The sequence below is a fragment of the Pristiophorus japonicus genome, chromosome 16 (genome assembly GCF_044704955.1).
Source record: "Pristiophorus japonicus isolate sPriJap1 chromosome 16, sPriJap1.hap1, whole genome shotgun sequence".
NCBI classification, from domain to species: Eukaryota; Metazoa; Chordata; class Chondrichthyes; family Pristiophoridae; genus Pristiophorus; species Pristiophorus japonicus.
The window spans coordinates 138,316,076-138,331,205 of NC_091992.1; the positions used below are offsets into that span (position 1 = coordinate 138,316,076).

The 15,130-nt window shown below is 48.9% G+C and overlaps 1 protein-coding gene across 1 annotated transcript in view; it reads right to left on the reverse strand.

The window, feature by feature from the left end:
- Positions 1-3,757: 3,757 nt before the first annotated feature.
- The window catches only part of LOC139226879 (rab11 family-interacting protein 4-like), a 109,447-nt gene continuing 98,074 nt past the window's right edge, over positions 3,758-15,130 (reverse strand). The window contains exon 13 of the mRNA XM_070857981.1: positions 3,758-4,265. Coding sequence (XP_070714082.1) covers positions 4,149-4,265 — 117 coding nt within the window. The 3' untranslated portion in view covers positions 3,758-4,148. The remainder of the gene's footprint in view (positions 4,266-15,130) is intronic.

Consider the following 15,130-nt stretch of genomic DNA (forward strand, 5'->3'; position numbering starts at 1 on the left):
AGATTCCAGGTACCTTTCCTCTACAGAGGAGAAGAATCCCTTTCTGGGCTTTTAAAATGAGTTTAAAGGGGCAGGCAAAGCCTGCGGGGGATAAAAGGGGATGCATTCATGGAGACCCCCCCCCCCCCCAGTGTTTGGACTCATAGGAAAGGGAATTCAAAATGGACCTAAATTACAGAAGCCTGAGATCCCCTAAACATCTATGGGAAGGAGCAGATCAATTTTAAGATTCTACAACATTTTGGCTACGAAAAAGAGTTACCAAATACAGGAGGTGGAGCCAACCTCTGAAGCAAATTCGTGTATTAAAGACCCCAGACTGTCTGGGGGAACTATTCACCCTCAGAGATAATCGAATTACCCAATCAAGCACAATGGAAATCATGGTCAGGAAACTGGACAATTCTAAAACAATGCAAACCTAGTGATAACACATTCTCACACCCTAATCGAGTTACTGCTGACAAAGGAGACATTGGAAAATCAGTGGACAGAACAGTTCAAACAGAGCCCAAGAGATTTGATGGCAGATAACGGACCCCCTCAAACCACCCCTTACAAGTCTTGCTTCACTCTCCGGTTGTGAATCAGGAAATTGAAACTGACAGTTGACTGGGAAGCCTGTTGATGACGGTCAAGTGCTCAACGACACATCCTGTGGGGTGGGGCTGGACTGACAAACAAGGATTCAAAGAATTGTTTGGGACAATGGAAGACTTGTTTTTATACAACGCCTGTCCCTAAGGACATCCCAAAACGTTTCACAGCCAGTGAAGTACATCTGGAGTGTAGTCACTGTTGTAATGTGAGAAACAGGGCAGCCAATTTGCACATAGCAAGCTCCCACAAACAGCAATAAACAGAACAAATCTGTTTGTGATGTTGGTTGAGGGATAAATATTGGCCCCAGGACACCGGGGAGAACTCCACCTGCTCTTCTTCCAATAGTGGCCGTGGGATCTTTTACATCCACCCAAGAGGGCAGACGGGGCCTCGGTTTAACATCTCTGAAAGACAGCACCTCCAACAGCGTTCCCTCAGTACTGCCCCTCCGACAGTGCAACGCTCCCTCAGTACTGCCCCTCCGACAGTGCAGCGCTCCGTCGGTACTGCCCCTCCAACAGTGCAGCGCTCCCTCAGTACTGCCCCTCCGACAGTGTGGTGCTCCCTCAGTACCGCCCCTCCGACAGTGCAGCACTCCCTCAGTACCGCCCCTCCGACAGTGCAACGCTCCCTCAGTACTGCCCCTCCGACAGTGCAGCGCTCCGTCGGTACTGCCCCTCCAACAGTGCAGCGCTCCCTCAGTACTGCCCCTCCGACAGTGCGGCACTCCCTCAGTACTGCCCCTCCGACAGTGTGGTGCTCCCTCAGTACTGCCCCTCCGACAGTGCGGGGCTCCCTCAGTACTGCCCCTCCGACAGTGTGGTGCTCCCTCACTACTGCCCCTCTGACAGTGCGGTGCTCCCTCAGTACTGCCCTTCCGACAGTGCGGCGCTCTTTCAGCAGCCTGGCTCTCAGTCCCAGCAGCCTGGCTCTCAGTCCCAGCAGCCGGTGATTGGAGGACAGGTATTGTGCTGGGAATTTCTTTGGCCTTCGGGGATCTGGAGGATGAGGAGGATAGGACACTGGGTCTCCAATGGGAGACTCGGCAGTACACTGTAGTGCGTTTACACCCTGAGCCATGGTGAGGGAATAATGAGTTGATAATATAAAGGAATAACTTCAGACACAAACACAGAAAAGTTGGGCAGGTGTTCAGTGTGGTTCCTTGAACATGCCAGGGGCAAAGATTTATTTACAGTTTGGGGCTATTACCCAGAGCAGGTACCAGGCTGAGCCACTGTGTCACAGACACCCTACAGCAATCGGGTTGTGAGACAGAAGCAGTGAATAGACACAGAACAAGATACAAAAACTAGATTCTGCTGATAGTTTCATCCTTTAACCTGTTGTAGAAATGAGAAATCTCACTCTTTGTAAATGCCAGTGTGTGTGAAGATGAATCTAGTTTTAGTCACAGGATGCTGAGGAATTTGTGTGGTGAAGGAGTGAGCTGTCTCAGCATCAGAGCCTGAATCTACTGCAACACACAAACTGACCCAAGTCTTTCTCCCAACTCGAAAAAATGATGCAGCTGCTGACAATGAATGTGTGGCACGTAAATAGAAATCTCAAACTATTATGTACATAATTTACAACTGGTGAACGGTGTCTAGGCTGGCTGTGGTAGGTTTGAAAGCACGAATGATACAGGTCCCTGTTCACAGGGCAGACCTGGCTGGGCAAAGGCACACACTGCAGCTCATGCACACACCAATGGAACTGCTACAAAGCCAGGAGCGATTCACATTATGTTAACGCCATTAGGATTCCCCTTCCCCTAAAAATCTATAATAGCAATATTAAAATTAAAGATGCACCATTGCTTTACTGTGGAATATTCTAGACCATCTGTGCTGAAGGACATTCAAATACAAAAATATCGCATTCACTTGTTCCCGTAATATCGCCCCTCCGCACATTCCCGAATATCGCTCCTCCGCACATTCCCGAATATCGCCCCTCCGCACATTCCCGAATATCGTTCCTCCAACACATTCCCGAATATCGTTCCTCCAACACATTCCCGAATATCGCTCCTCCAACACATTCCCGAATATCGCTCCTCCGCACATTCCCAAATATCGTTCCTCCAACACATTCCCGTAATATCGCTCCTCCAACACATTCCCGAATATCGCTCCTCCGCACATTCCCGTAATATCGCTCCTCCAACACATTCCCGAATATCGCCCCTCCGCACATTCCCGAATATCGTTCCTCCAACACATTCCCGAATATCGTTCCTCCAACACATTCCCGAATAGCGCTCCTCCAACACATTCCCGAATATCGCTCCTCCGCACATTCCCGAATATCGCTCCTCCAACACATTCCCGAATATTGTTCCTTCGCACATTCCCGTAATATCACTTTCGGTCCATTCCCTCACCTCGCTCGCAGCTAATTGCTGCCTTTCACGGAACAGGGAAGGGCAGCATAGGGAAGGGGAGGGTGATGTTTCGGAGTGTGACTGCCCGGGACCAGTCTGGGAATGTTTCGGTCTTGATTAGTCAGAGAATGTCTAGAGCTATTTGGGGTCTGTCGAGGACTGGAGTATGTCTGATGTCTGAGCCTGTCTGGGGTCTGTGTGAGCCTGTCTGGGGACCTGTCTGAGCCTGTCTGGAGTCTGTGTGAGACTGTCTGGGGCCTGTGTGAGACTGTCTGAGCCTGTCTGGGGTACGTCTGATGTCTGAGCCTGTCTGGAGTCTGTGTGAGTCTGAGCCTGTCTGGGGTACGTCTGATGTCTGAGCCTGTCTGGGGCCTGTGTGCAGTGGTTTAGCACAAACTCCTGGCAGGGGTCTTATGATCTCGTGCATCAGAGGCTCCTGCATCGACCAATCGCCATTTAGACCGGTGGTCGGAGCAGATCCCAAACTCTCGGTACCACCCTGAGCAGAGGCAATAGAACGGGACCAGCTTGCTCCGAAAACCCTCAAACAGGTGCAACCAACAAGCATTCCTTTCTTTCTCAGACTTCAATATTAACACGGAACAGAAATATTTTAAATCACAATCCATACCTCTTAGTTTGTTTTCCTAAAAACTATGAAACAATATTGGCATAAAACAGGTGGTAGAGAGTGAGCCAGGCCCCAGGCCCCACTATACAACAGTCTGCTCCCCCATTCCCCCCACCATCCCCGCTCACTCCCAGGATTCCATGTCAGCAGGTTGCGCTTGAAGTTTTATTGTGAAACTTGCTGGTTTCTTCAGTAGTGGGCCGTGACGTGGACAGCAGCCGACTGCTGCTTCCAGTGTTTAACCTAAATAAATACCTTGAGCAGATGGTCACGTGTAAACAATGTGATGTCCCTTTCATTCAATCTCATCCTTTCACACGATCGAAAGTGCAGAAATAAATTCGAAATCACAGCAGATATTTGTTTAAATTCACATGTAACCAGGAAACGAACATTGCTGTCAACACATCGAGAGATTGACTGCTGACATCCACTGCACTATCAGAGCTGGCCCAACCCTCCACCCCGGCTCACTCCCTCTCTCGCTCTAACTCTCCATCCCAGTCTTTGCCTCATTCGCTCTCTTTATTTTTTGATCTCCAGGATGGATGGGTTGTGATCCAGAATGGCCAGGATTATCTTGTCCATGTACTGCCTCAGTCGCAAGTTGATTTCCTCCTGCTCCTGAAGAGCTTCCATCAGCTGTAAGAGAAAGGGTGGTTAGATACAGAGTAAAGCTCCCTCTACACTGTCCCATCAAACACTCCCAGGGTAGGTACAGGGGGTTAGATACAGAGTAAAGCTCCCTCTACACTGTCCCATCAAACACTCCCAGGGCAGGTACACGGGGTTAGATACAGAGTAAAGCTCCCTCTACACTGTCCCATCAAACACTCCCAGGGCAGGTACACGGGGTTAGATACAGAGTAAAGCTCCCTCTACACTGTCCCATCAAACACTCCCAGGCCAGGTACAGGGGGTTAGATACAGAGTAAAGCTCCCTCTACACTGTCCCATCAAACACTCCCAGGGCAGGTACAGGGGGTTAGATAGATACAGATTAAAGCTCCCTCTACACTGTCCCATCAAATACTCCCAGGGCAGATACAGCACGGGGTCAGATACAGATTAGAAACATAGAAGAAACACAGAAATTTACAGCGCAGAAGGAGGCCATTTCGGCCCATCGTGTCCGCGCCGGCCGACAAAGAGCCGCACGGCCCTCGGTCAGCAGCTCTGAAGGTTACAAATAAACCTATGAACAATGAAGGAAAGGCAAAGAGCACCCAGCCCAACCAGTCCGCCTCACACAACTGCGACACCCTGACACTGAAACATTCTACACTCCACCCCAACCGGAGCCATGTGATCTCCTGGGAGAGGCAAAAACCAGATTAAAAACCCAGGCCAATTTAGGGAGAAAAATCTGGGAAAATTCCTCTCCGACCCATCCAGGCGATCGACACTAGTCCAGGAGATCACCCTGGCCGTATTCTGTTCCCTGCAGTACTTACCATTATATCTGCACCGTCCAACAAAAGGTCATCCAGTCTAATCCCAATTACCAGCTCTAGGTCTGTAACCCTGCAGGTTACTGCACTTTAAGTGCCCATCCAACCATCTCTTAAAAGTGGTGAGGGTTTCTGCATCCACCACTCTTCCAGGCAGCGAGTTCCAGATCCCCACAACCCTCTGCGTAAAGAAGCCCCCCCCTCAAATCCCCTCTAAACCTTCCACCAACCACCTTAAAACTATGCCACCTCGACCAATGGAAATACAGCCTTAATATCCACTATGTCCAGGCCCCTCAATATTTTGTACACCTCAATGAGGTCTCCTCTCAACCTCCTCTGTTCCAATGAGAACAAACCCAGCCTATCCAATCTGTCCTCATAACTAAGATTCTCTATTCCAGGCAGCATCCTAGTAAATCTCCTCTGCACACTCTCCAGTGCAATCACGTCCTTCCTATAATACGGCGACCAGAACTGCACGCAGTACTCCAGCTGTGGCCTAACCAGAGTATTATATAATTTAAGCATAACCTCCCTGCTCTTGTATTCTATGCCTCGGCCAATAAAGGCAAGCATTCCGTATGCCTTCTTAACAACCTTATCCACCTGGCCTGTTACTTTCAGGGATCTGTGAACAACCACTCCAAGGTCCCTTTGTTCATCTACAGTATTGTGACCTACCGTTTAATGTGTATACCCTTTCCTTATTAGCCCTCCCAAAGTGCATCACCTCACACTTCTCTGAATTAAATTCCATTTGCCACTGCTCTGCCCACCTGACCAGTAGATTGATATCCCCCTGCAGCCCATGACTTCCCTCTTCATTATTAACCACACAGCCAATTTTAGTGTCGTCTGCAAACTTCTTAATCATACTCCCTATATTCAAATCTAAATCATTGATATATACCACAAAAAGCAAGGGACCCAGTACTGAGCCCTGCGGAACCCCACTGGAAACATCCTTTCAGTCATAAAAACATCCATCAACCATTACCCTTTGCTTCCTACCTCCAAGCCAATTTTGGATCCAACTTGCCACTTTGCCCTGGATCCCATGGGCTTTAACCTTCATGTGGGACCTTATCAAAAGCCTTGCTAAAGTCCATATATACTACATTGTACGCACTACCCTCATCGACCCTCCTGGTTACCTCCTCAAAAAATTCAATCAGGTTAGTCAGACACGATCTTCCCTTAACAAATCTGTGCTGACTGTCCATAATTAATCCTTGCCTTTCCAAATGCAGATTTATCCTGTCATTCAGGATTTTTTCCAATAATTTTCCCACCACTGAGGTTAGGCTGACAGGCCTGTAATTACGCGGCCTATCCCTTTCTCCCTTCTTAAACAAGGATACTACATTAGCAGTTCTCCAATCCTCCGGCACCATGCCCAGATCCAAAGAGGACTGGAAAATGATGGTCAAGGCCTCTGCTATTTCCTCTTTTACTTCGCTCAACAGCCTGGGATGCATTTCATCCGGGCCTGGGGACTTATCTACTTTCAAAGCTGCTAAACCCCTTAATACTTCCTCTCTCGCTATATTTATTTCATCCAGAATATCACACTCCTCCTCGATAGCAGTATCTGCATTGCCCCTTTCCTTTGTGAAAACAGATGCGAAGTATTTGTTAACAACCCTCCCAACATCTTCTGCCTCCACACAAAGATTATCCTCATGGTCTCTAATAGGCCCTACTCTTTCTTTAGTTACCCTCTTACTCTTAATATATTTATATAACATCTAAGGGTTTTCCTTAATATTACTGGCCAAGAATTTCTCGTGCTCTCTCTTAGCATTCCTAATATCCTTTTTAATACTGCTTTTTAACTTTCTATATTCCTCCAAAGTTTCTATAGTATTTAGCCGTCGATATGTGACATAAACGTCCCTTTTTTTCTTGATCTTCCCCTGCAAGTCCCTAGACATCCAGGGGGCTCTAGAATTATTTTTCCCAGCCTTTTTCTTTAAGGGCACATGTTTGGCCTGAGCCCTCCGGATCTCCTCCTTGAATACCTCCCACTGTTCCGACACTGATTTACCCACAAGTAGCTGTTTCCAGTCCACCATGGCCAAATCACTCCTTAACGTAGCAAAATTAGTTTTTCCCCAATCGGAACTTTTATTCCAGGCCTATTCTTGTCCTTATCTATAACCAACTTGAATCTGACTGAATTACGGTCACTGGCACCCAAGTGCTCTCCCACTAATACCCCTTCCACCTGCCCAGCTTCATTCCCCAAAACTAAATCCAAGACCGCCTCTCGTGTTGGGCTTGTTACATACTGACTAAAAAAGTTCTCTTGAATGCATTTTAAGAATTCCACACCCTCGATACCCTTCACATTAAATTTGTCCCAATCAATATTTGGATAGTTAAAATCCTCGACTATTACTACCCTATGGTTTTTGGAATTCACAGCAATTTGCCGACATATTTGCTCCTCTATCTCCGTCCCACTGTTTGGGGGTCTATAATACACGCCCAGCAGTGTGATCGCCCCTTTTTTATTTTTCAATTTGACCCATATGGCCTCATTTGATGATCCCTCTAACATATCATCCCCCCTCACCGCTGTAATAGTTTCTTTAATCAGTACCGCGACCCCCCACCCTTTTACCCCTCTCTCTATCTTGTCTAAAAATCCTGTAGCCAGGAATATTGATCTGCCAAACCTGTCCCTCTTTCAGCCATGTTTCTGTAATGGCTATAATGTCATACTCCCAAGTGTCTACCTGTGCTCTTAGCTCATCCGCCTTATTCGCTATACTCCTTGTATTAAAGTATATACCATTCAGCACAGGAAGACCTCCTTGCTTACTACACACTAAGCCCTGTTTCCTCTGTCTTACAGATTCGCTTTCTAGATTCTTGCTATCCAATTTCTGCTTTACTTTCTTACCTTTAATGCTCCCTCTACACTGTCCCATCAAACGCTCCCAGGGCAGGTACAGGTGGTTAGATAGAGTAAAGCTCCCTCTACACTGTCCCATCAAACACTCCCAGGGCAGGTAGAGCACGGGGTCAGATACAGAGTAAAGCTCCCTCTACATTGTCCCATCAAACACTCCCAGGGCAGGTACAGCACAGGATTAGATACAGTGTAAAGCTCCCTCTACACTGTCCCATCAAACACTCCCAGGGCAGGTACAGCACAGGTTAGAAACAGAGTAAAGCTCCCTCTACACTGTCCCATCAAACGCTCCCAGGGCAGGTACAGGGGGTTAGATACAGAGTAAAGCTCCCTCTACACTGTCCCATCAAACACTCCCAGGGCAGGTACAGGGGGTTAGATACAGAGTAAAGCTCCCTCTACACTGTCCCATCAAACACTCCCAGGGCAGGTACAGGGGGTTAGATACAGAGTAAAGCTCCCTCTACACTGTCCCATCAAACACTCCCAGGGCAGGTACAGGGGGTTAGATACAGAGTAAAGCTCCCTCTACACTGTCCCATCAAACACTCCCAGGGCAGGTACAGCACGGGATTAGATACAGTGTAAAGCTCCCTCTACACTGTCCCATCAAACACTCCCAAGGCAGGTACAGCACGGGTTAGATACAGAGTAAAGCTCCTTCTACACTTTCACTTCAAACACTCCCAGGGCAGGTACAGCACGGATTAGATACACAGTAAAGCTCTCTCTGCACTATACCATCAAACAATCCCAGGGCATACAGTACGGGTTACATAAAGAGCAAAGCTCCCTCTACACTGTCCCATCAAACACTCCCAGGGCAGGTACAGGGGGTTAAATACAGAGTAAAGCTCCCTCGACACTGTCCCATCAAACACTCCCAGGTCAGGTACAGCACGGGGTTAGATACAGAGTAGATCTCCCACTACACTGTCCCATCAAACACTCCCAGGGCAGGTACAGCACGGGGTTAGATACAGAGTAAATCTCCCACTACACTGTCCCATCAAACACTCCCAGGGCAGGGACAGCACGGGGTTAGATACAGAGTAAATCTCCCCCTACACTGTCCCATCAAACACTCCCAGGGCAGGTACAGCATGGGTTAGATACAGAGTAAAGCTCCCTCTACACTGTCCCATCAAACGCTCCCAGGGCAGGTACAGGGGGTTGGATACAGAGTAAAGCTCCCTCTACACTGTCCCATCAAACATTCCCAGGGCAGGTACAGGGGGTTAGATACAGAGTAAATCTCCCTCTACACTGTCCCATCAAACACTCCCAGGGCAGGTACAGGGGGTTAGATTCAGAGTAAAGCTCCGTCTACACTGCCCCATCAAACACTCCCAGGTCAAGTGCAGCACGGGTTAGATACAGAGTAAATCTCCCCCTACACTGTCCCATCAAACACTCCCAGGGCAGGTACAGCACGGGTTAGATACAGAGTAAAGCTCCCTCGACACTGTCCCATCAAACACTCCCATGGCAGGTTCTGCACGGGTTAGATGCAGAGTAAATCTCCCCCTACTCTGTCCCATCAAACAATCCCAGGGCAGGTGCAGCACGGAGTTAGATACAGAGTAAAGCTCCCTCTAAACTGTCCCATCAAACGTTCCCAGGGCAGGTACAGCACGGGGTTAGATACAGAGTAAAGCTCGCTCGACACTGTCCCATCAAACACTCCCAGGTCAGGTGCAGCACGGGTTAGATAAAGAGTAAAGCTCCCTCTAAACTGTCCCATCAAACGTTCCCAGGGCAGGTACAGGGGGTTAGATTCAGAGTAAAGCTCCCTCAACACTGTCCCATCAAACACTCCCAGGGCAGATACAGCACGGGGTAAGATACAGAATAAAGCTCCCTTTCACAGTCCCATCAAACACTCCCAGGGCAAGTACAGGGGGTTAGATACAGAGTAAAGCTCCCTCTGCACTATCCCATCAGACACTTCCAGGGCAAGTACAGCACGGAGTAGATACAGAATAAAGCTCCCTCTACACTGTCCCATCAAACACTCCGCAGGTACAGCACGGGTTAGATACAAAGTAATGCTCCCTCTACACTGTCCCATCAAACACACCCAGGGCAGGTACAGCACGGGGTTAGATACAGAGTAAATCTCCCCCTACACTGTCCCATCAAACACTCCAAGAGCAGGTACAGCACGGGTTAGATACGGAGAAAAGCTCCCTCTACACTGTCCCATCAAACGCTCCCAGGGCAGGTACAGGGGGTTAGATACAGACTAAAGCTCCCTCGACACTGTCCCATCAAACACTCTCAGGGCAGGTACAGAGAGCTAGATACAGAGTAAAGCTCACTCTACACTGTCCCATCAAACACTCCCAGGGCAGGTAGAGCACGGGTTAGATTCAGAATAAAGCTCCCTCTACACTGTCCCATCAAACACTCCCAGGGCAGGTACAGCACGGGTTAGATACAGAGTAAAGCTCCCTCTGCACTGTCCCATCAAACACTCCCAGGGCAGGTACAGCACAGGGTTAGATACAGAGTAAAGCTCCCTCTACAATGTCCCATCAAACACTCCCAGGGCAGGTACAGCACGGGTTAGATACAGAGTAAAGCTCCGTCTACACTGTCCCATCAAACACTCCCAGGGCAGGTACAGCACGGGGTTAGATACAGAGTAAAGCTCCCTCTACACTGTCCCATCAAACACTCCCAGGGCAGGTACAGCACGGGGTTAGATACAGAGTAAATCTCCCACTACACTGTCCCATCAAACACTCCAAGGGCAGGTAGAGCATGGGTTAGATACAGAGTAAAGCTCGCTCTACACTGTCCCATCAAACACTCCCAGGGCAGATATAGCACAGGTTAGATACAGAGTAAAGCTCCCTCCACACTGTCCCAACAAACACTCCCAGGGCAGGTACAGAACGGGTGAGATACAGAGTAAAGCTCCCTCTACACTGTCCCATCAAATGCTCCCACGGCAGGTACAGGGAGTTAGATACAGAGTAAAGCTCACTCTACACTGTCCCACCAAACACTCCCAGGGCAGGTACAGCACGGGGTTAGATACAGAGTAAAGCTCCCTCTACACTGTCCCATCAAACACTCCCAGGGCAGGTGCAGCACGGGGTTAGTTACAGAATAAAGCTCCCTCTCACTGTCCCATCAAACACTCCCAGGGCAGATACAGCACGGGGTTAGATACAGAGTAAAGCTCCCTCGACATTGAAACATCAAACACTTCCAGGGCAGGTACAGGGGGTTAGATACAAAGTAAAGCTCCCTCTACACTGTCCCATTAAACATTCCCAGGGCAGAGACAGCAAGGGGTTAGATTCAGAGTAAAGCTCCCTCAACACTCTCCCATCAAATGCTCCCAGGGCAGGTAGAGCACGGGTTAGATATAGAATAAATCTCTTTCTCACTGTCCCACCAAACACTCCCAGGGCAGATACAACACGGGGGTGGATACAGAATAAAGCTCCCTCGACACTGTCCCATCAAAACTCCCAGGGCAGGTCCAGCACGGGTTATATACAGAATAAAGCTCCCTCGACACTGTCCCATCAAAACTCCCAGGGCAGGTCCAGCACGGGTTAGATACAGAGTAAAGCTCGCTCCACACTGTCCCATCAAACACTCCCGGGGCATGTACAGCGGGTTAGATACAGAGTAAAGCTCCCTCTACACTGTCCCATCAAACACTCCCAGGGCAGGTCCAGCATGGGTTATATACAGAATAAAGCTCCCTCGACACTGTCCCATCAAAACTCCCAGGGCAGGTCCAGCACGGGTTAGATACAGAGTAAAGCTCGCTCCACACTGTCCCATCAAACACTCCCGGGGCATGTACAGCGGGTTCAATACAGAGTAAAGCTCCCTCTACACTGTCCCATCAAACACTCCCAGGGCAGGTACAGGGAGTTAGATACAGAGTAAAGCTCCCTCTACACTGTCCCATCAAACACTCCCAGGGCAGGTACAGGGGGTGAGATACAGAGTAAAGGTCCCTCTACACTTCCCATCAAACACTCCCAGGGCAGGTACAGGGGGATAGATACAGAGTAAAGCTCCCTCTACCCTCTCCCATCAAACACTCGCAGGGCAGGTAGAGCATGGGTTAGATACAGAGTAAAGCTCCCTCTACACTGTCCCATCAAACACTCCCAGGGCAGGTACAGGGGGTTAGACACAGAATAAAGCTTCCACTACACTGTCCCATCAAACACTCCGAGGGCAGGTACAGCACGGGATTGGATACAGAGTAAAGCTCCCACTACACTGTCCCATCAAACACTCCCAGGGCAGGAACAGCACGGGGTTAGATACAGAGTAAAGCTCCCACTACACTGTCCCATCAAACACTCCCAGGGCAGGTACAGCACGGGTTAGATACAGAATAAAGCTCCCTCACACTGTCCCATCTAATGCTCCCAGGGCAGGTACAGGGGGTTAGATACAGAGTAAAGCTCCCACTACACTTGCTCATTAAATATTCCTAGGGCAGAGACAGCACGGGGTTAGATGCAGAATAAAGCTCCTTCTCACTGTCCCATCAAACACTCCCAAGGCAGGTACAGCACGGGGTTAGATACAGAGTAAAGCTCCCACTACACTGTCCCATCAAACACTCCCAGGGCAGGTACAGGGGGTTAGATACAGAGTAAAGCTCCCTCTACACTGTCCCATCAAACACTCCCAGGGCAGGTACAGGGGGTTAGATACAGAGTAAAGCTCCCTCTGCACTGTCCCATCAAACACTACCAGGGCAGATACTGTACGGGTTAGATACAGAGTAAAGCTCCCTCTGCACTGTCCCATTAAACATTCCCAGGGCAGAGACAGAACGGGGTTAGATACATAATAAAGCTCCCTCTCACTGTCCCGTCAAAGACTCCCAGGGCAGGTACAGCACGGGGTTAGATACACAGTAAAGCTCCCTCTACACTCTCCCATCAAACACTCGCAGGGCAGGTAGAGCACGGGTTAGATACAGAGTAAAGCTCCCTCTACACTGTCCCATCAAATGCTCCCAGGGCAGGTAGAGCACGGGTTAGATACAGAATATATCTCTTTCTCACTGTCCCATCAAACACTCCCAGGGCAGATACAACACGGGGGTGGATACAGAATAAAGCTCCCTCGACACTGTCCCATCAAAACTCCAAGGGCAGGTCCAGCACGGGTTATATACAGAATAAAGCTCCCTCTACACTGTCCCATGAAACATTCCCAGGTCAGGTTCAGTACGAGGTTAGATACAGAGTAAAGCTCCCTCGACACTGTCCCATCAAACACTCCCGGGGCATGTACAGAGGGTTAGATACAGAGTAAAGCTCCCTCTACACTGTCCCATCAAACACTCCCAGGGCAGGTAGAGCACGGGTTAGATACAGAGTAAAGCTCCCTCTACACTGTACCATTAAACATTCCCAGGGCAGAGACAGCACGGGGTTAGATACAGAGTAAAGCTCCCTCTGCACTGTCCCATCAAACACTCCCAGGGCAGGTACAGCACGGGTTAGACACAGGGTAAAGCTCCCTCGACACTGTCCCATGAAACACTCCCAGGGCAGGTACAGGGGGTGAGATACAGAGTAAAGCTCCCTCTAAACTGTCCCATCAAAGATTCCCAGGGCAGGTAGAGCACCGGTTAGATACAGAGTAAAGCTCCCTCTACACTGTCCCATTAAACATTCCCAGGGCAGAGACAGCACGGGGTTAGATACAGAGTAAAGCTCCCTCTGCACTGTCCCATCAAACACTCCCAGGGCAGGTACAGCACGGATTAGACACAGGGTAAAGCTCCCTCGACACTGTCCCATCAAACACTCCCAGGGCAGGTACAGCGGGTGAGATACAGAGTAAAGCTCCCTCTAAACTGTCCCACCAAACACTCCCAGGGCAGGTACAGCACAGGTTAGATACAGAGTAAAGCTCCCTCTACACTGTCCCATCAAACACACCCAGGGCAGGTACAGCACCGGGTTACATACATTGTAAAGCTCCCTCTGCACTATCCCATCAACACTCCCAGGGCAGGTACAGGGGGTTAGATACAGAGTAAAGCTCCCTCTACACTGTCCCATCAAACACTCCCAGGGCAGGTACAGCACGGGTTAGATACAGAGTAAAGCTCCCTCTACAGTGTCCCATTAAACATTCCCAGGGCAGGTACAGGGGGTTAGATACAGAATAAATCTCCCTCTCACTGTCCCATCAAATACTCCCAGGGCAGGTACAGGGAGTTAGATACAGAGTAAAGCTCCATCTACAGTGTCCCATCAAACACTCCCAGGGCAGGTACAGGGGGTTAGATACAGAGTAAAGCTCCCTCTACACTGTCCCATCAAACACTCCCAGGGCAGGTACAGGGGGTTAGATACAGAGTAAAGCTTCCCTCTACACTGTCCCATCAAACACTCCCTGGGCTGGCGAATGATACTTAAAGGGTTGACGGTGGATAGGCAATGGCAGACATTTAAAGATCACATGGATGAACTTCAGCAATTGTACATCCCTGCCTGGTGTAAAAATAAAACGGGGAAGGTGGCTCAACCATGGCTAACAAGGGAAATTAAGGATAGTGTTAAATCCAAGGAAGAGGAATATAAACTGGCCAGAAAAAGCAGCAAACCTGAGGACTGGGAGAAATTTATAATTCAGCAGAGGAGGACAAAGGGTTTAATTAAGAGGGGGAAAATAGAGTATGAGAGGAAGCTTGCTGGGAACATAAAAACTGACTACAAAAGCTTCTATAGAGATGTGAAGAGAAAAAGATTAGTGAAGACAAACGTAGGTCCCTTGCACTCAGAATCAGGTGAATTTATAATGGGGAACAAAGAAATGACAGACCAATTGAACAAATACTTTGGATCTGTCTTCACTAAGAAAAACACAAATAACCTTCTGGAAATAATAGTTGTTCGAGGGTGTAGCGAAAAGGAGGAACTGAAGGAAATCCTTATTAGGCGGGAAATTGTGTTAGGGAAATTGATGGGATTGAAGGCCGATAAATCCCCGGGGCCTGATAGTCTGCATCCAGAGTACTTAAGGAAGTGGCCCTAGAAATAGTGGATGCATTGGTGATCATTTTCCAACAGTCTATCGACTCTGGATCAGTTCCTATGGACTGGAGGGTAGCTAATGTAACACCA